We start from the raw sequence: 22,521 nt of genomic DNA, 5'->3' as shown, positions 1-22,521 counted from the left end.
TATGCAGTTGAACCTCTAAATTTGCATATTCCCTTAGTAGACCCACTACTGAACGGAACAACACATTCATCATTTTTCCCTTTTTCCACTTGGTTAAACCCCATCTGGTTGCGTGACGGCCCTTGGTCTCCAGATCCTCCCGGAGCTGAACGAGGAGCTCATGACCCCGCAACCCAGGCACCAAATCCGGACAGCTGAACCAATCCGTTGGGGTGGGTTCCCCTCCTTCCCTCAGGTATCGGGTGCATTGGGCAAACTCCTGAGCGGGGGTCAGCTTTTCTGCCTTCCGCGCCTTCACCCCGGCTAGGGATATGGCCGATGTTTCCTCCGGGGGTCGATAGTAGACCCGGTCACTCCCCATTATACACCCGAACCCCCCAAGGGATAGCCTTGTTCTCCACTGTTTTTGTGATCTACAGATTGCTTGGCCGTTGGGCGGGCTGGTGAATGGAGAGGCAGACAAAACATATTGGTTGCAAAAAAGCTTTACTTACGCCGCTAGTAGCCGCGACGCAGGTGGTCCGATCGCTTAAATAATTACACGAGTTGCTCCAGCTGGCAAAAACCCGGGCCAGCGAGTCCGTAAATGAACCAGGCATGCAGGAAAAAGGGGTTACGTCAAGGGATAGCGTTCGGCGATGGGGAGAAAAATCGATGGTTGATCAGGCTATCGATTCGCTCTGCCACGAGTCAGGAATTCTCTTAAGTCACTCTGCAGCGTGCTCAAAGTTCTCCGACTTGGGCGGAAGTCGCACAGAATTTTATACGGCTAACAAGCCAATCGCTAGCCGCCACGTAGGAATAATTTAGAATCGGCCAATGATAGGACACAAATTTGCATACGAATGGCAGGAACTCTCTTGCACCGGAGTATCTGTTGCAACAGAAAACTTTTGCTGTGCGCAGAGACTCTCATGTGGCGGGAAAATTCCATCGTGCCGAGGCACTTAAAATCATTGGGTTATGACACCTACCAGTCACCTGTGCTCATGCCCTAGTCCAGATTGATCTGCCACTCATCACCATCTTGGGGACTGCATTAATTTGTGCTGGTGTGAAGACCTCTCTGGGGTGCCTAAACTTTAGCTCATTTTTCAGTGCTTCAGTGCTCGCTAAAATGTAAGTACTCCATTGTTTTAATGTGTATATGAAGGAGCATCCTCCCTCAGTGTTGCCATTGTGGCTTTGTGGATTTATTTTGGGACCTAGTCTTTCCCATGGAGGTACTTGATTACCTCTTTGATTTCATTCTTCATGCATCCAGTTTTTGGTGACTGACTCAATCCACGTGTCCTTATACAAATTCGGAACTGATGGAAAAATGACGGCTAACAAATAAACCCATCAAAACCTCAGTACTTTGATCTGTGAAATCTGCTGGGCCCTGGGATATCATTAAATGGGTCAGGCTGGATACTTTTTGAATGCTTCTTGTAATTAAGAGACCTAGGGAAAGGTCCTGTGATACCTGAAACGTTGCCTATTTCATACCAAACCACACACTTGTTCCAGTAAAGTACACCACCCACAAGAATTTTTGCCCCTTGTAATTTGGTAATTAGAATGTAGTAGCATGATCTTCAACCTAAACTAACTGTTAGGGTGCCCATCCAGAATCCCAGGTGGACTTATTGCCCAGCCTTTGTAGGAGCAATAAGATCATAGCTACATTGGTGCTTAATACCTAAGCTAGCTTGGGTAAGCCTGTATATGTGGCAGTTGCACCTGGGACTGCAGGCTGGACTGCCCTGATTGATACTGGGTGCAAGCGTGACATGAAGTGCTTCATACCAAAGTGCTTCAAAATTGTTTCTGTTTTTGTCTGAGGTCATTTTTGAAGTAGAATGGCCCTTTTCTGAAGTACTTCATCAGCTGCATATATCTGTAGCCTCATCTGTACCCTCACTTTCTGAAGCACTTCACATTTCAAATAGGCACTTGGAACATTTCAAATATTATGACTGCCTATGCCTTTAAAAGTGAAGCAGATGAAAGTGTATTGCTAAGGGAATTGGCAAGCTGTGAAGCATATGTTTTGCTTCATGTAGGACTGCACTCCCACAGAAAAAAGCTTTTAACTAACTAGGTTTTATCCACTGTGTGTTCAAAGCGTCTCATAATGGAACACGGAGGAAGCTGTTAGTTAATACTTCTTTAGTTAGCTGCCCAGAGCTATTTAAATGGAGATGTGAATATTTTAACTATATTTGCAGTTCCTTTCTTAACACCTTAGCCTTGATTTTTGGACTTGCTCTAAATTTACAAGTTGTGGTAATAGCTAGGAGTTCTCCCCACAGATGCTTAGCTAACTTAGAGTTAAGGTTCCTCAGGTGTATTACTTTAGAGCAGGGATATCAAACATGTGCCCTGTGCAGTCCAATCATACTACAGCGGAGCCCAGATTCTTTGTAAGTTTAGGTTGCTAACTCCTGCAAAAATTAGGGTTTGCAAAATCTCAGGGGATATTCTATACACAGTTATAGATAGCTCTGCTGGACCTTGATGGTGCTCTGGCTGCTTACTGTGGTTTTTATTTCATAGGGTACCGCTTCTCTGATCAGCTGTGTGGGCTAGAGCTGGTGCTTCATCTGGTCAGACAAATAGAGCTGGTGCTTCATCTGGTTAGACAAATTACATCCTTTGAAGTAAAAGCCACAGGAAGTAGCTGAATGTATTTGGAAACCTGCTGAGAATTAAGTGGATAGTGAACCATCCCTATATGAAAAATCCTGGTTTTGCTCTGACTGTGAAACACAAATGTCAACCTGTTATTGCATTGATATATAATTAGATTATAAAACTGTGTAAGTATGAATGCCAGTGAACTTGAGTGAAGAGTTGTTATTTAAATAACCTTACTTACTTAGCATTGTTTTGAAGGTAGTATCACTACCTGGAAGGCAGGGGTAAGGTTCAGAATGACCTGGGTAAACTGTAGAAGTGGTCTGCAATCAAATGAAATTCCACAAGGATGAGTGCAAAGTCCTGCACTTGGAGCAGAATAATTACATGAACAAATACAGACTGGGAAATGACTGGAGAGGCTACAGTACTGCAGAGAAGGATCTGGGGGTTAAAGTAGACCGTAATCTGAATATGAGCCAATAGTGTGCTCTTGCTGCAATAAAAAGCCAATGGCATCCTGAGTTATATTAACAGGAGGATCACTTGCATATCAAGGGAAATGATTATGCCACTCTGTTTGGCACTGGTGAGGCCTCACCTGGAATACTCTATCCAGTTTTGGGCCTCACTCTTCAAGAAAGATGTAGACAGATTGGAAAGAGTCCAGTGGACAGTGACAAAAATTATTAGAGGCCTGAGGAGTGAGGATTACTTAGTCCAGAGAAGAGAATATTGAGGGTGGATTTGATAAGTCTTCAAATATCTGTAGGGTAATTATAGAGAAGATGGAGATGAGCATTTTAAGTATAAATTTTCTTATCTAAGGAAAAACTCCCTAAAATCTGAAACTCTAAAAATTAAGACACTAACTAAAGGAACAAATATATGATCTAGTTCAGTAATATAAGGTTACAAAGTAGGAAGAAAATAAAGCAGATGCAATATGCAAGTGAAAAATTTAAATCTAAATAGAAGTTCTTTTAAATTTAAAAAAAAATCTTGACGTGTTATGCCACATTATTGTATCTACTAGCTTGTATGGAGATTGTACTGTAAAGAAATGTCATCATTCATGCAAGTTTAGCTGTTGATAAAACAAAACATTTCTATTCTGTGGGCTTTTTTCTTCTTTTTATTTACAGATATACTTTTATGAATACAGTGCACTTTCAAAACCAGTGGATAAGCCTAGGCAATGCCTTCCATATGCAGTAGTAGCAGTGAAATTTATTGGTCAGAAGATGGACAGTGACACTCTTACAACACCTTTGAGAGCTCTCTCTAAAGAATTTCCTAAATATTCTGGTAAGGTGAATTTAATTATTTAAAATTATATTAATAGGAGTAAGTTCATTAGGGAGCCAATTCTCTATAAAGCCTTATGCAATTATTGTTCCCCCTTCATGATGTATATCTTGCACTGAACATCAAAATTATGTTTTGAGGCCCTCCTTCCTACCAGTACAGGATGTCATAGGGTGTTTCTTCCATTGTCTGCTGCTGACAGCAGCAAGCATGCAGGAAAAATGGGAAAGGATTCTTGGATTACTGGGTCTGTTACCCAGGCCTGTTGTGTGAAACTAATTGGAATACTAGACCTTTTTATTTCCTTGTTCCTTTACAAGACAGTCTAGGAATTTGCTTGTGTATATCTGATGTTGATTTTTAGAGAAATGTATTTTATGTTTTAGCTACATGAAGATGAAAGGAATTTAAATCAAGTTTATCAGAGCAAATTCAAATCTTAATTTATTGTCCTTATAAAAGATAGTTATCAGTGGCCAAAATGGAATTATATTTAGATCTCTAAAAAAAAGTAAAACTCTAACTTGCTATTTAAATAAATGGAATGTATAGTATACTTAATGCTAAATACTCAGAGTATATACAAATCTTTACAGCTTGTTCCATTTTATTTAACTTTAAGAACCAGAGGGAATGGAAATAAGAACTGTTTCTGAAATGTGGAGGTTAACGTAAAAAAAAATTTAAAAGGACATTTCCCCAGGGGGAAATTGTGTGCCTGTAATTTATTTGTCAGATGACTTTCTCTTCACTTACCTGATGAGTATTTTTTTTTTGTTTTACTGCTCCTATCTAAAATTTTGGTTCTGTTTGCTTTAGCTCTTATCTTAGACCATGGACTCTGGAAACAGTGAAAAATAATGAAAAAGAAAAAAAAGAGGTCAATGAGTAATCTTTTCCTTCTGCAGACCAATGTTACCATATACAGAATGTATCTTGAGTATTGCATCCAATATGATAGAAGAATGGGAAGTGCACCAGGAGACCAGCCTGATTAGACAGTGATCTCCGTAACAAACTGAAACAACAGATTCTACAAGAAGTAGAAATTTGGTCATATTATTAGGGAAGCATATAAAAGTATCACGTGGCCATTCAAGGAGAAAAATCAGTAAGGCCAAGGCACAATTTGAAATACAACCAGCAAGGAATGTAAAGGCAATTAAAAAAGGGTTCTACAAGTATGTCAGAAATAAGAAGAGGATCAAGGAAGTGTAGATCCTTTACACTAATTACAGATGTTACAGTAGATCCTTTACTAATTACAGATGTTGCAGAAAGGGCGGAAGTATTTAATACCTTTTTTTAAACTCAGTTTTCACAAATAAAGTCAGATTTTAGATCATGTTTAGTTGGCAGCAAAGATTGAGAAGGATACAAACAGCATAGAGTACTGGAAGAACAGGTTATGGATTACTTAGAGAAGCTAAATGTCTTCAAGTCAGCAGGTCCAGATGGGGTACAACCTAGGGTACTGAAGGAATTAAGGTAATTTCAGAGCCATTGGCTGTCATTTTTGTGAAAATTTTGGAGGTCAAATTAGGGCCTGGAGGATCATTGGAAAAGAGGAACTATATTGCCCATCGTTGAGAAAGGGAAGAAGGAGGATCTTTGCTTGCATTTGCTTGACACGAAACTGACACCTAAGTCTTTTCTTACTAATCAACATTCCCATGAATGACATACCAGCACAATTAAACACTTCCACATTTGTCACTCTGTCTTGCCATCTTATTCGAAAAATTTAATGTGGGCAGCTGATATGAAAGCTATTTAGTCTCTTGATATGTTTGGTATAGGTCAGGCTTGTTCAACATATGGCCCATAGGCCACCATGCGGCCCGCCAAGCCATTTTATCTGGCCTGCGGTGATGGCAGCACTGCCGCCGCGGAGCGCAAAGTCGTGGCCGCGGAGCCACAGAGCACGGAGCCACAGCAGCAAGGCAGGCAGAGAGCCCGGAGGGAGCGCTGCAGGGCGCGGAGCAGCGGCAGTGGGGCAGGCATCCCCAGCAGCACATGGGAAGCCAGCTTCAGTTGCATGCTGCTTCTCCTGGCTGGTGCCAACCCAGTTCTGCCCAGGCAGGTCCTGCAGCACCATGTCAACCTGGGCATAGCACCGGCAGGCTGGACGGGGCCCCAGGTTAACCCCGGCCTCGCCCCGCAGCTTCTCCAGCACCAGGTCAACCCGGTTGTAGCCAAGCGGCTCCTGTAGCACCATGTCAACCCAGGCATGCATGCCATGTCAACCAGCACCATGTCGACCCCTGCAACTTTATTGGTGTCAAAGGTCACATGACATCACTTCCTGATATGATATCACTTCCTGTGATATCTTTGAATATGGCTCGCCGGCCCACTGGGTGATAAAAAGTTCGTGATCTGGCCCCACATTCAAAAAAGTTGGACACCCCTGGTAAAGGTCATCCATGTTTCTGAACCATATAGGAGAGCGGATAAAACATATATCTCATAAATACAGATTTTCACTTCAGTTGACAGTTTGTTATTGTTCCAGGCTCTGTCTTGCACAAAATCAAAGTTCATGGCTGCTTTGTCAATTCTACTAGTGAGCTCAGCATTAGGATCTACATTGCTGGTAACAGTAGAGCCAAGGTAGAAAAATTGGTCAGCTGGAACTGGTTCTGAAGAGCTTTGGTGCATGATAACAGTCTTCTTCAAGCTTATTGCTAGTCCAAAGATTTTGCATGAGTCAGAGAACTTGGTAATGAGATGTGACATTGTGAGCCACAAGGGCTGCGTCATCTGCAAACAACAGGTCCCTTATGATGATCTCATTCATCTTCATCTTAGCTCTGAACCTTGCAATGTTAAACAGTCCTTCATCGTGTCTAGCGCTGAGATGGACATCCTCTCGAACATCATGGAACGTGTGTTGAAGCAGGATTGAGAAGTAAATGTTAAACAATATGGGAGTCAGTATGCAGCCCTGCTTCAGTCTGCTGTTGATGTTGAATGAGTCAAGACTCTTGTTTTTCATACATTACAGTTGCCTTCATGCCATCGTGTAAGGATTTCACAAGATTTAGCAGTATAGGTGGACAACCAAGCTTCTTCAGAACAATGTAAAGCCCACCCTGATCAACTGTGTCAAAGGCTTTTGTTAAATCTATAAAAGCCATGTACAGTGGGATAAGCTTCTCTTCATTTATCCTGCAGTTGTTTTACAGAGAAGACCATATCTGTGGTGGGCCTTTCCGAGCAGAAACCACACCATCTCTCAGGATAGATTCTCTCACCTAATGTTTGAAGTTTACGTAAAAGAATATAGCTTAAGATTTTTCCTGCAGTGTTGAGAAGAGAGATATCTCTGGTTATTACAGTCACTTCTGTCTCCTTTGTTTTCACAGAGTTTGATGAAATAAGCATCCTTGAAATCTTGTGGAACAATTTCTTCCTTCCAACAGCGTAGCAGTACCTTGTGCAATCTTTGCAGCAGGCCTTTGTTTGCACATTTGTAAATTTCAGCAGGTAAACAGTCAGATCCTGAAGCTTTGTTATTGGAAATATTTTTGATGCATTGTTCAAGTTCTCTTAGTGTAGGTTTGGCATCCAGTGAAGTCATAACTTCAAACCCAGGCAATTCATTTAGCACACATTGGTCTACTACACACTCCCTTGAGTATATCTTTCCATAGTGCTCAATCCACGTCTTCCAGTTGCTTCCCTTTATCAGGTCTGATATTGTACTTTGTTGGCCCAATGGCCTTTTTAATGTTCTCAGTAGAACCATCTATTGTCATCTGCATCAGCTGCCTGTTGGATGCTGTTGCAGAGACCCAGCCAAAATCCTTGAACACACCTCTTAGAAGCTGTTTGAACAGCCTTATGATTTTCTCTTAGGTTGTTGAGTGAATCAGTAGTAGGAGTAGACTTGTAGGTTGATTAGGGCAGTTCTTATTTCTCTCAGTGAGTGGCACCAATACCTCTGAATGGTCTACAAGCCAGATGATGTTTTTCGTAGTACTCTTTCCAGAACTCTTGATGTCTCATTGTACATGTTTGTCTTCAGGGATTCCCGTGCATATGATACAGTTTCATTTGTTCTGGCTGACTTTGCTGCTTCTTAACTGAAAAGCCATTTCTTGAAAGGATCATTGATTTGGCACAAGTAAATATGAGGTTATTCAACAGGTTTATTTCAGTAGATCTTCTTAACTTGAAATCTTTGCAGAAGACAAGGGAGTGGTCTGTGTCACAGTCTGTGCTTTGAAAGGATTGTGTATGAAGGATAGCTTGCAAGTATGTACATCCTGTCAGCACCAAGTCCAGCTGATGCCAGTGCTTGGACCTCAGGTGTCTTCATAATGTTCTTCTTCTGATGGTACCAGCAAAGAAGGCTTTGGTCACCAATAAGCCTTGACTGGTACAGAGCTCAAGAACTCTCTGACCATTTTTGTTCATATATCCAATGCCAAGCCTAACCAGAATCCCAGGGCAGATTTCAACATTGAACCCAACTCTTGCATTGAAGTCTCCAAGTACTAGGATGTGTTCCTTCTGTGGAATCCTGCTGATCAGTTCTTCCATCTGTTAATATAAGCTGTCCTTCTCCTCATCCCTAGCCTGCAGAGTTGAAACATAGACACTGATGAGGTTGAGGAATTCTCTCTGTAGTCTAACTTGAAGTGTCATGGTACGTATGGACACTGCAATCAGAGCTTCACACAATGACATAAGTTCATTTCTGATAGGAAAACCTACACCATGCTCTCTCCTTACTGCTTCAGATTTGCCATGCAAGTAAATGATGTAGTCATTCTTCTTTATGAAGCCTGTCTGAGAGCCAAGTTTCCAAAGGAGATGTGATATCACTTCTGAAACATGTAAGCTCATTACTCAACATAGCCATTTTCCTCAGATCCGAATCCAGATCAAAGTCATATCCAGAGGTCAAAGTCCATATATTCCAGGAAGCAATTCTATTTATAAAATCAGTTGAGCCAGGATGTAAGGCTTGTGATGCAAGGCTTGTTTGACCCACCTTTTCCAGGACTACCCTCATGTGAGGCAAGCAGGCCATCCCTAAACAAGGCTGCTTGGAAATCCTGGTAGCTGCCTCAGGGCCCTTATGCCTCTCTTGGATCCCTGAAACCATTTTGCCAAGGCCATCAGCGCATATGCCAAGGCAGAATTATGGAAGAACAAAGGCTGCCATCTGTCATCCCCCCTTTAGACCACTGAGCCAAAATCCAAAGGTCAGAATGAGTCTAGACAAGGGGTTTTCAATCTTTTTTAATAAGTGTGCCTCCAGCAGCCTCCTTCTTAATAAGTGTACCCCTGGGAAGGGTGGCAAGCAGTCAGACATGGAGTGAGGGGGAGTGGAGTGGGGGGTGGCAAGCGGCCAGGTGGGGGGGGAATGACCGGGTGCGGAGTGGGGCAGGGCAGGGCAGGGCAGGGCAGGGCAGGGCGTGGTGAGTGACTGGGTGTGGAACGGAGGGAGGGCTGGCAAGAGGCAGCAGTGTGGCATCTGTGCGGCCCTGCTCTTGCCCTGTCCAGGCCCTGCTCCCATGAGGCAGCAGCGCGGGGTGGCAGTGCTCTGTCCCTGCCTGCCCCCGCGTACCTCCTGGGACCTTTCAAAGTACCCTCAGGGGTACACATACCCCTGGTTGACAACCCCTGGTCTAGACATTCAGTGATACAGAGGTTGTAGCTTCTGCCAGACAGCAACCCAAATAGAGCTGCTAACTGCCTGTTGCTTCAGCGTCAGTGCCTTTTCTGTCAGGGTAAGGTCCCTTAGCCTTTCTTCAACCAAGAAGTATCCACAAGGCAGCAGAGGATGCAGTTTAATGTCATGCCCAGGACATGGGCCCAGACAGCCGTGCTTGCAAAAAAAACAGTTACCAAATTCTAGTCTTAACCTAGGAACCAGACTTACTTGGTAAAATGAGGCAATGTCATTGGAAGCCCATCAAAAAACAGTCTCTGAGAACTGGTACCAGGCCTCCTGGAGTGAAAAAGGCATATAGGTGTCCTGAACACGGAGTGTGTTCCCAACAATTATTACAGACTGTAACTCAGCTCACTCAAACCTTTTCATCAGAAACAGTTTAGATGGACAGTAACTGAGATGGTTTAGTAGAGATGACCCTGAACAGGAGCTGGACTAAATGAGTTTCCTTCCAGCTCTATGTACTTTCCTATGATCCCTGACACTTGATCCTAATTCCTTTATGATTTCATGCAAAAAGATTAACAAAAATTCTGTCAAAGTTCAACAACAGTTAAAGCTGTGGATACAACTATCTGTACCTGGCATTTTCAAGAACAACTTGCAACTTAGAGAGGAAAACAATTAGATACAGTTCCTGTGGAAGTTGAGGAGAGTTGTGAATACATATTTGAGGTTAGAATTTTTCCCAAAATATAATCACGTAAATTTTAAGTATAATTTTTTTGCCTAAAATATTAAGTTGTGGATTTATCCAGAAATGAGGTTAAAGGAGTCATAAGTCAGGTTTTTGGTCATTGGTGACAATGAAATAAAGGACTCTTCTTAAGAAGGACTGCCAACAATATGATCTCTTTTTAAGGACTTGAAGAATACAGAAAAAAGGAGGAAAAAGTAGACAAGGTTATCTGAGATCCTTTTAAAAATAAAAGTATGCATTTCATGCTCCATGAGACAGTAGGAAGGGACCTTTTAACAAACCAGTTTAACCATTTTTTCCTTCTGTTCAACTGCTAAATATAGATTCAGTGACAGACAAAGGCGATGGCATCTTCTGGACGTCATTGTGCTGATGGCATGGCTGTGTGGCCATGATGGCAACTGTTATTCCTCCCCACCCCCACTCCAGTCAATGCCTGGGGATGCTGCCCTGATTGCCCTGGCTTAGTTATGCTATTGGTCCATAGAACTACATCCCTTTCTCATAAACAGTGCTGGGGTGTAATAACTTTAATAACTTCCTTCTTTTCTTTTTCCCCCTTAATCTTTGTTCTGACCTCAGCAAGGTATTCTGGGTTAATATCTGGAAAAATGTTTGTCAAAGAGAGGAGGCTTACATCTTGATTTAAATGTGTTAAAATCTACACTCAGCAGGGATCCTGGTTTTCTCTGATTAAAAAGAAATCCCCAATTTTTGGTTTAAACCCCCCACCCCCACCCTGAAAATCCACATTCTTCCATGATTAAAATGAAACACCCCTAATATGGAGAGAGAGAGATACACACTAATACATAGAGATGTGTGTGTTTATACAGAGAGAGGGAGATGTGTTACATTTTGATCATGGAAAAATGTGGATTTTGGGTTTGTGGGGTTTTTTTAATCCAACAATTGGGGATTATTTTTATCAGAGAAAACCAGGATCCCTGATAATCAGTATCATAGCTAGGGAAATGAGTTTCAGCCCAGTGTGTCTATAGTCTGGTTGTTTCTCTGCCCAAACTTTCTGGCAAACTCCCACAGTGATTTCTGCAATTGCCTAAAGAAGTGAATAGGAAACATCAAGTTCTGACTCCAGATTTGAGATGCTGTATTCCAGAGGTGGGCACAATGCGGCCTGTGAGCTGGATGTGGCCTGCCAGGCCATTCTATCCAGCCTGTGGGGCCCCTAAAAATTTAGAAAATTAATATTTATCTGCCCCTGGCTGCCTGTCATGAGGCCCTTGATGGCTTGCCCAAACTCAGTAAGCGGCCTTCCACCCAAAATAATTGCCCAGCCCTGCTCTATTCTTACCCAAGTCCTTACTCCCTGGTAATTTGCTACTTTATATGCTCTTGAGCTGCAGCATCTTTTAAGGCAACCCCTAAGGAGAGAAAAATCAGATGGTTTATTGTGGTAGAAGAAACTGTTCATCAGCTGCTCTTCAGATAAGGGCTTCTAACACTACACCATGCCCTGGTATCAAGAGATGATTACTTATCAGCAGAAATTTCCAGGGTTTCTTTTACTTTTTTGTATAAATTAACTCAGGACTAAAAATGGGTGCCCCAAGATTTAATTAATGATAAATTACCAGTACCACTGATACCTTCTCAAGCAACTTCAGATGCAGGAGACATTATTGCATGGTTCTAATTAGAGCCACAAAACTTGAGGAGAGATTTCATGACTACAGTCATCAGGCAACCCAAAGAATCTGAAACTACAGTACAGGACTTACCCTTTGAAAGTACTGAACTGTTTAGTTCTCTGACAGACTTACAGTTAAAACCTATTTCATTTTGTGTGCCTAAATGGCACACATGCAGCTCATAACAGCAGTTTTTGGATTCTGTTTTGCCCTGGTGAAACAGAATCAATCTGTGCACATACCTGCTGGAATCAAAATAGAGTGGAGGGGGCTGGCTATGTTTTGGTTTAGTAATGTAGTGGTTAGGACTCTTCCCCAGGGAGCAAGAGGCCCAGGTTCTAGGACCTCCCCCTACACTCAGAGGTGTTTTGAGCCTGCATATTTTGTCTGCTAGGAAGTACAATCTCCCCATCAGGTCATGGGCATGTAATTTCCACAGCTGCTTATCTCTTAAAGCTGATCTGCTGTATCCTTGTAACAATTTGCCCAGACCCCACATTTGGCAAAAAGGGTACAGCGTGAGCAACCACTTGGTGGTGTCCTTGGACCCATCTAACTTGGATGTCAGAACTTGGAATAACCTGCAGGCCAGGCAAAACTAGCTGAAGCAGCTTGCCTCTGCCTGCCAAATACTGGAACCCTGAGTGCAACATTTACTGGCTGAGAACCAATCTCTCCAGTCCCAGATGGTGAACCATCAGGATAATAGGTAGCACTGATGTGAGGAGGTATGCCAGCCTTGCAGCAAGATTACTGTGCTCCAGGCTTGTTTAATGGAGCCCTGCACAGCCCCCTTGTTATCTAAAAGGTACAGCAGGCACTGGCTGTGTTTCAAGAGGTTCCTTATCCAAGACCACCATTTATTCCTAACGCAACCTGGAATCTACTGCAGGGATCAGGTGAAGGAGGGTTATGATGAGGCTCATGTAACATGGCTGCACCACTGGTAGAGCAAGATAGCCCTGTCCTCCAGGACTGGGAGGCATTCAGTTAGTTTCACAGTTGGTCTCCATGACTGAACACATGCTGCCTCTAGCAGCAGTTTAATGATAGACAATACATTTAATAGGGGGGAGGGGGTGTTGCTGATATACAAACATAAGGTGAGGGACGCTTTTTCCCATGCAGAAAGATTTGCTTACCACAAATTTGCTGGCAGTTTTCTTTCTGGCCACACATTAACAAGGGATTAAGAATGGGTGGAGATAGAAAGGAGTAGAGCGAGAGAGAGGATGGATGAGCTAACACAGAGAAGCTGTACTTATTGAGAAGTACTAAGACAAAGCAAAATAAAAAGAAGGGAAGAAGCTGAGATAAGAGAAGGAGAGCAAGATGAAGACAGTAAACAGGCACCTGCTGAGGTGGTCAAAATGGCCCTGCCCTGTGTCCCCCAGAGAACACTATTGTCTGATTTACAGCCATAAAGGAGAGTGAAGCCATGTTCAACTTGATGTTAAGCTCATGAAAGAAGATGAGAATCCCAAGAGGAAATTTCCTGGAAAAGTTGGTGGGCTAGATGACTCACCTCTGTGGACTGTATCTTGCCTGTGGGCCTTATGCTTGACATGCCTGTTCTAGAGCATAGTGGTTGTTTGGCTTCATCCACATAGTTTCTGTGACAGGATTTGGTGCATTGGATGAGGTCTGTCACAAGTTGTAATAGGCATGTATAGAATCTACAGATTCTGATGAAGTATTTTTTGTGGGGTTTTGATCTTGGTGGCAGGGTGCACAGGGAAGATGTATTCTAGCTTTGCTTTTGTTGTTTTGATACAATTCAGTTTTGTTTGGTGGATGTGGGTTAATGCAGAGTTTTCTTCTTTTGATAAATTTGGCAAGGTTTGGGGGAGGGGCGAGGGGGCAGGTTCTTAAAAGCCCAGAATGGGGATTCAGGGCAAACTTCTTTCATAATATGATCATCTTTGAGTATAGTACCTAATAAAGAAATTATCTTTCCTTAGAAGTTCCATTATGTAAAAATAGGGCACAACTAGGGATGTGTCATTAGTGAGGATTGTTGGGGGGTTTTCAGCAGATTTGTGCAGGGCATTTGGATGACTCAGTCAACAAGCATACTGTTTCCATGGCGGAATGTCCTTGTTGGTTCAAGGCAGCTTTTAGATTGGTGGGGTGGGTACTGTAGGTAGGCTCATCAAACAGATGTAGTGGTATTGGTGTGCCTGGCTAAGTGTCCTTATCACTGGACTACAGAGACATGTTTTGTCTTTATTACTCCCCTTCTGGCCCTGTAACTCTTACTTTCTCAGCTTCCCAATGGTTTTGCTTCAGCATGAGCATGAGGGGTGGAAAATACCACAACGAGACTATTTCATAGGTTGGTTACTAGAGCTATTCTAGGGTTACTCTACTGGGAAGTGGGAGATGTAGGTTTGAACCCCCTCAGGCTGAGGAGGACTGTGACCCAGATCTACTTCTTGAGTGGGTGTTTTAGCCACTTGTGCAAAAAGTGGGCTGTCACTACCATCACACATGCTATCACCAAGGCACCTACCTACCTTAAGATAACAAAAGATTCTTATGGTGCAGTGTACATCTTTGAGTCAGGCACCTTAAGGTTAAGATGTATCACTGTGCTTATCATTTCCTGTTGACTAGCTTTAGGCAGCTCCCTGCTCAAGATTTTGTTGCTCTGAATCTCATATTGAGGCTGGCTAATTCTTTCCATTGACTGTATTTGGAAGCTGAGTACCTAACTCTCTCTCTGGTTCATCCTCCTCGGCAAAGCCCTTAAGGGAAGAAGGATAGTAAGGTGGCTTTTCAGATCCGTACATGGAATTCTTTCCTGCGGTGAAGTACAGCATGAAGAAAGACATAATGGTACTTTTATGAAAATGTAGCAACTGGCTGATAAAGGCTGGTAGTATTGGCAGGGTGGAGGTACTAGTGATTATATGAGACATGAGAGATAAGGTGGAGATTGGCCATGGAGGGCCTTGACAATAAAGGCAAGTAGTTTGTGTTTGATGTAGCAGAAAAGTGAAAGTTGATGATGAGATGCAAAAAAGAGCTGGCATGGTCAAAGTGACCAGGTAGGGAAATTACCTTTATATAGCAGGATTATGATTAGGTGCAGGTAGCACTCTTTTGAAGGCAAAACAAGATGGGGGTGGGCTAAGGAGACATAAGATTATGAGACCCAGAAGAGAAAAGTCCATGCCTAGATTTAGCTGTTTAAAAGTTATCCCCTTTGCTGGTAACCATTTTTACTTTCCCTTTGCGTAAAATACAATATAAAAAAATAATCGAGCTAAATATGCTTGGGGGATTTTTTCATTAGAAATGGGCCTAAATAGGTATTGGAACAGAAAGGGTCTTACAACTTTTAACTCCTGGAGTTTTATCACTTTTCCTCTTCTTGATTTCACAGGACAAAGAAGTTATTGGAAAAATTGCACTGTCGCAAAACGGATCGGTAAAGGCACACATTCTAAAATAATCTATGAACATTTTAGAAAATCTGCAGATTTACCTGGTTTCAGAACTGAGGAAAGCACTTTTTGCAGTGCAGGAAATTCAGAAAAAATGACTGCTAACTTCAAAGCTTCTTCCTCCCATGGAAATGTGCAGAACAAGGATGGCTTTTTAGGTGAAACCGATACACTAGTAGAACTTAAGTCAACTGGAAGGTGGGATTTATTACAGGTGCAAGAAAATGAGCTGAGTCTGCTGCCTGTAGCTGGGGTAGACACCAGTGGAAGAGCTAGGAGTGAGAATATGATGAATCTAAAAGGCACTGTTCCAGATAACAGTTGTATTACAGTTTGTTCTGCCCACACTAATAGTAGCTCAAGTACTGTAATCACTTCAAGACTCATTAAGGATCCAAGATTAGTGAAAAGAGGAGAAAACCTAGGAAAACAAAACAATGATACAGTTTTTCATGGGACCATAACCTCTGAGAACGGGATGGAATATCCTAATTCTGAAATGAAGATACCAGTCACTTTAAATAATCATTGCCCTTTCTCTGAAGAAGCTCTTCCCTTTAATAAACCCAAACAAGAACAAGTTAGACAGAGACATGTGGAGCAAGCATCATGGAAAGAGGCAACTTCAGTAAAAGAATTTAAATCAATACTGAATGGAGACAACGAATGTTCTGAGGAAGACAAACAGGCCAATGATATAACAAAGAACCATGAAGGAATGGGGGAGTTGTTTATCTTGCCAGACATTCCCATGCACCATGCTTTGAATGTCTTTGCTGAAGAAAAGCACAATGCAGCCAAAGAGAAATGTATCTGTGATAGTATAGACTTGAAAGCACACAAGAGTCAAGCAGAGGAACAGCTGAGAAAATATCCATCTTTTCCACCTGAGGATAAACAAGCTGAAACAACAAACATGCTTGATAGTTTGTCAGTGGAAGACAAAGCAGATTCTTATTACATAGAACAAAGCTCTGATCTTTATAAGAATAATATTAAACGTTTACCAGTTTATGAGAGCAAGAAGAGCTTACTTTTTACTGACAAGTCAATCTATAACACTCCTCTTTGTGATTCACAGTTCACCTCTGTGCCAGAGAAAAAGCCAGTTTCATCACTATTACCTTCTAAATTTACCGGCAACTCGCACGCTGATTCCATTTCTCACAGTGCTGTGGATTTGAGTTGCTGCTTACATTTTGGATCTCAGAAAGGTGCTGATAAGGTACAGGTGTTGTCATCAAAAGGGTGTATTTCCTCTCTAATCTCTGAAGATTACAAAAATAACAATTCAAATAACATATGTGCAGGTTACCTCAAAAGAAAAGAAAAAGAAAGGGTAAACTTGGAACCACCTTATGCTTGGAGCCAGAGTAAAGTATCAGAAATGAAGAATAACACCTGTACAGATGAAAAATCTGATATTTCTAATCATATGGATAATGTTGTTTTTCCATTTAGGAAGCAGAATAAGAGGCAGTCTTTGACACAAGCAAACTATTCTAAACAGGATAAATGTGCCCCAGTGGACGAAAGTCAGAAATCTCAAGAATTGCAGCCTGTTACTTTAATAGCACATGAGGACAGCCAAAGACATCCTCCTGAAAAATGCTTGTATGATGATAAAAGCATAAACAGATGTATCCAATATCCCAAAAGTGTTGAATCTCATGATGCCAAGATAGATTGTATTGGCAAAATGTGTATCCAGTTACAAGAAAATAACTGCTGTGCTTCTGAAATAGGAAACAGTTTAACAGATTCTTACTTAATAGCTGATGAAAATAATACTTTGACATTGGCAGGCAGAGAATGTAAAGTTAAAAGTGATGTTTTGGATGCACAGGATCATTCTTTTGAAAACTGTGCTCATAGGGAAGTGTATCCTTCTAAGCATACTTTAAAAAAAGAATATACCCAAGGAGAAAAGGACAAATGTGACTGTGAAAAACTTCTTTCTAAGACAGTTCTGAGGGATCAAGTATTTGGTGAAGAAAACTGTCATCAAGCTAAGCTTCAAAAAAGTTTTATTTCTGAAAAAGGCAGTGATAATGTAAAGGCCCAAAAAGCAGTGCATTCAGCCACTGAAAGGACAGGCAAAAAATGCACAAGTGAAAGGAAAGATGATTCTGCAAAGGAAGTGAAAGACAATTTTGTCATCAGAGAGAGAATAAATGGTATGCCATATTTGGCTTGTGTTAATGAAAGAACAGACAAAGCCTTGAAAAGCTTCAATAATGAATGCTTATGTTTCCTAATATGTCCAAATGAGCCAGTATCAGGTGAATACTTTTGCAAGGATAGCAAAGAGAGTCCTGCTTCTTCTATAGTTGCAGTCTTAGAGCAAGATCAAACTTGGCTCTGTAATCAGAAAATAGAGACCAAGAGAAATGTTCATAATTTCAACCAAATAAGCACATGCCATCTTAAAAAGGAATTGCATTGTGAAAAGAAAGGCAGACAATGCACTGCAAAGCCGCACCTTTCTTCTCTGCTGCTGACCATTGTGAAAGAAGCTGTTTCTGAAAAAGGGCAGGTATGTGCTAAAGATGAGTACTATAACCATAATCCAGTCAGCACAGGAATCTGGATGGAAGTTTCTAACATTCATCATAATACAGGTTTAGAAACATCAGCTGCTGATTTATATTTAATATTTGAGGAAGGATGTGTATTAACTGAAATGTATTTGGTACAAATGGACAATTTTTCTATGAAGGTAAAGGGAATGACATCAGGTAACAAAAGAAATTCAGAAGACTACTCTACTACAGCAGTGTTTTTTAGGCTTGCAGATCCGCCACAGGATTGTAGTTGGAACAATCAGAATGTCTCTGTATTAGTCCCTGCCATATCTGTGTTTTCTGGGAATGTGGAAGACAAGGACAATGAAAGTTGCCAACCTGAGGAAATATGCACCTTTGACAGTGTGTACTTTAGAACATTTGATAGAAACACATCTTATTGTGAAGACAATATGCAGAAAATATTTAAGCTTGTGATGGGGAAGAAGAGTGAGGACTTTTTTTTCCAGGACTTGGAATTTGAAGGTGAGATTGAAATTCTATCAGAGGGACATGAGGCATCTCACTCAGTGCAACAAAATAAACACAATGAGGAGTGCGTGTCTGTTGAGGTTGACACCTTATATCAATATTTGAAAAACCGTATGGACTGGGAAAATTTGTTTGAAAACACTAGTCAGAAAACATCAGAGGTTTTAGAAGGTGTTTCTATGAAGGAAAGTGAAGGTTGTTCATCTGAGAGAAAATCTTGCAAAAAGAAAGATAAAACAGGATCTTTCAGTAAGACAATGTGGCCTGACTTAAAAATTACAGTAACCAACACATTTACAACAAAGCTCAGGCCTCCACACAGCTCTGTTGGAATGGAGAGAGAGATGTGGAGACATCTAGTTGAACCTATAGGAGCAGGAAACAACATGGAATGGGCAGAAGAGCAAAGGATTGAAAGAGATATGCAAGAACTGGATCTTATACAAATGGAAATCTGCTTGTCTCAGTGTGTTCAACAGGCTGATAGTCGCATGTCTGAAAAACAAAATAGTACAATACCCACGAAATCTCTTACTGTTTCTGATAAAATGAACAAAGATAATAGCTATCCTTGTGCAGAGCCAAAAGATAATCGCAATGAATCTAAGAGTAAAAAAAGTTTGCAATCCAAAACTACTATGAAAAAACATCTACGTGGTACATCCCACACAAATCAAGCAAGGCCTGAGAAAGTTTTAACACATTCACCTATAAGCAGAAATTCAAAATGTTGTGGTAAAAAGAAACAGCATAATAGTCACTGCTCAGCTGATAGGTATTTGTCATTATTTGAAGGACGAATTAAAACATTCGCAGAGTCTGAAAAACATATAAAAAATGTTCTAAATACTCTTTGTAGTGAAGCATCCTTATGCAAAAGTAAACGCCTGTCCAAAAAAATAGATAGAGCTATGTTTCACTTGAAAAAAGCTCAAAGAAGAGTTCATAAATCATTAAAAATTGTAGCCAAAGTTGGAAAGAAAAGACAAAGGGGTCCATTACCAAAATCATATGAAATCATCTGTAACAACTTATGGGAGAGTTGTGATCTCGAAGGTAATAGTTTCATGACATCTGGCAAGTATTATTCTTCTGCTCACTTTTCTCAGAAAACAAAGTGTTACAAAAAAGGAAGTAAACATACTGTAGAGTTTATGGAACCAAAGGATAAAATGAGTAAAATGGTTTTAGAGGAAGACAGGGCCCATAGGTTTATCACAAGCTCTGAACCTGTTGTGTTGAAAGATAGTATGAATCAGATACATCACTGCAAGTCTGACTTAACTGTGGCACCTTCATTAATCGCAAATCAGTTTTCAGCTACTGTGAGCAAAGAACGCATTGCTCGTGAGGGTGACAGTGTGGTAGATATGAAAAGAATAATAGAATTTCAAGCACTCTCTGAAAACACTATAGGTTTAGAAAAGACAAAGCTAAAAGATACAACACTAACAAATAAGAAACAGAAGTTTTATGTGAATGTTCTTTCTAAAATTCATGTTCAAGAAACTGCTGGAAAATGTGGCTGTGTAGTTGCTGCTAAAGGCACAAGAGAGGGGCTTAGCCCTGAAACAAGTACACTTACCAACAAGAATAATATAAAAACTTTGAGTTCACCTTTCAAAAGGGGTGCTACAGACAAAAGAGAAAAGGGAGCAGCTTGTAAGGCTAATGTAAAGGTGAATACAGTTGCACATACTTCTCCGTTAAAAACATCTGCAGAATACTCTTTAGATGCTGACAAATGTGATCTTTCCATGTTGTCTGGCACTCGCAAGAATATGGAAGGTAGTCTTTCTTCTGAAAAGGAGTTTAGGGAGCTACCCCCTGTCCCAGAAGAAAACATAAAACAGAGTATTGGGAATTTTTCTTCAGAGCCAGTGAGGCAAAAACTTGCAAGAGTAGGAAAACATAAGATGTGTGAGTCTCCAGTTCAGAAGAAAAAAGATAAAGAAAAGTCAAATAATTGTGACAATGAAAGCAAACATGAACATGAAAACTATGAGTTTCTCAATGTTTTGATTTCACATCCTGATATTTGCTGTATTGGAGAAATATTGGATGAAGCTCAGTGTGCAGACCTCAAGAAGTTAAAGCAGCTAATGCTTAGATGTACAAAACATTTAGAAACCTTAAAAAGATATTTTCAGATTTTACAAGAGGAAGATGTAAATAGTATTTTGATTACAGAGGAAAATGTGCTAGACACAATGAAAAATGAAAATATTAATGTTGTCATGCTAAAGCCTGAAGCTGTTGAGACCTACATTGAAGTGGTAATGATGTATGAAACAGTACACTTCCTTAAAAATTCAATAGCAAGAAAGGTAGATGAACCAAGATTTCGAGGCTTATTGTGGTTTGATTTATCGCTTCTTCCTGAACTGGTACGTTGCCAAGAAAAAATGGCTTCTTTTTCATTTCTGAAAAATAATTCAACAGACAGTATTTGTAAAGCTGTAGAATTGGCTGTCTCTGAGCTGAAGAAGGAGCTAAATGTTATCTGTGACTATTCAGAAAGCAGAAATTGCTCTTACGCACTTCATCTTCTGACCAGAGAAGTTGCCGAACTTTCAGAAATAAGGAAATTGCTAGAAAATTCTAAGCCTTCTATCTCCACATATGTTGACTGCGTACCTTATACTATATCTGCAAACTATGGGATTACTGTGACTGAACTGGATTACAACTACAACCAGTTTTCTTTGTTGCTTGAACATTTAATGTTAACTGCCAGGAAAGATTTAGGAAAAATGGCTCATATTATGAAAATTATGAAGACTATTGAGCATATGAAGTTTTTATGTGCCAAAAAAGGTAAATCAGTCCTCTCTGTCTTGATACATCAAATGCTAAATAATTGGAGAAAATCTTGCCAATTAAAAAGAAAGGGCGACACGAAGATACATCCAGCTGAAACTGAAAAATGGATCAGTGAATCTCAGGCTTCAAAGTGCCTCATCAAAGATGGCGCTCAGACCCAGAAAAAAAGACCTGCTTGTGAAGCCTCTTATGGAGGCACTCTTGAGTCCCTGGAAAGCTCTTCCCCTTCTAGCTGCAAAAAGAAAAAGGTAAGAACAACACTTCTGACTTCAAAATGCTTTTGTCTTCAGACGAGAGCGATAGTTAACTCAATATATATATAACTAGAAGAAAAGCTGAGAGCTTCCTCAGACATTGCTTTGTAGGAAGTGAATGATTTCGAGGGTGAACTTAGACTAAAACTTTAGACTTAGGAAAAAGACCCTCTTCCATGTTATCCCCAGAGCCTGAATTGATCTGAAAGAGAAGCGGCTGTTCTTTGTTTAACTGAAGAGGAGATGACAGTTTGCAACACTGTTTTCGGGCAGGAATGATACTGTTGTCTCCTCTTTGCTTCAGAAGCATCAGGAAAAAATTGTTGCTTGCTACTAGATAAATGAGAGTCAATTAAAATATTTGAGTTTTCCGCTGATGGAGTTCTGTATTGACATCAAGCTAACAGTGGGAGAGTGGGGGACTTACCCAAAACAGCAGTACAGAGTATGACACGAGGGACAGAATTCTGTTTTCCTGCTAAGACATACAGGTGACATGCAATTGTTTAGGGCTCTAAGTCGCTCAACATCATTCTCTTTCGCCACTCTTAATGTCCAGATTTGCACGTGTGGCTAAAGTTCTGCTCTATACAGTGAGGCTTGTCCCTACTGTGCATGCTCAGAAGCAAATCAGTGCTGTGCCAGAGGCACCCAAGTTCATTTATACTCTGTTGTGATTCAGCACTTATGGATGTTTAGAAGCATAGTGTAAAATCCTAGAATTACACCAGTCAACCAAAACTGCAACTAGCAACTATAAATACTAGTGCAGGGGGACCTTTTTTGTCTAGCAGCCTAGTGGTTGGGGTAGGGGCAGGGGAACTATGGGGGACCCAGATTCTAGTTTCACTTCCCTCTGAGGGAATTTGAGCCTTGACTTTCCACATCACAGGGCAGCAACCTACTCAACCAAGCATAGGCCAGGTGGGACTCAGAGCACCTTTCTGTTGAACTTAGGCTTCTGGGTA

The 22,521-nt window shown here is 41.0% G+C and overlaps 1 protein-coding gene across 3 annotated transcripts in view; it reads left to right on the top strand.

The window, feature by feature from the left end:
- The window catches only part of TEX15 (testis expressed 15, meiosis and synapsis associated), a 77,311-nt gene that overhangs the window by 42,190 nt on the left and 12,600 nt on the right, over positions 1-22,521 (top strand). For all 3 annotated transcript variants that reach the window (XM_025215959.1, XM_025215958.1, XM_025215960.1), the window contains exons 6-7: positions 3,768-3,930; positions 15,360-21,547. In XM_025215959.1, the coding sequence (XP_025071744.1) occupies positions 3,768-3,930; positions 15,360-21,547 (6,351 nt within the window). The remainder of the gene's footprint in view (positions 1-3,767; positions 3,931-15,359; positions 21,548-22,521) is intronic.

The sequence above is a fragment of the Alligator sinensis genome, unplaced genomic scaffold, assembly GCF_000455745.1.
Source record: "Alligator sinensis unplaced genomic scaffold, ASM45574v1 scaffold1546_1, whole genome shotgun sequence".
Taxonomy (NCBI): domain Eukaryota; kingdom Metazoa; phylum Chordata; order Crocodylia; family Alligatoridae; genus Alligator; species Alligator sinensis.
Note: the sequence above shows the minus strand (reverse complement) of the source record. Positions and strands in the feature narration are given on the sequence as shown.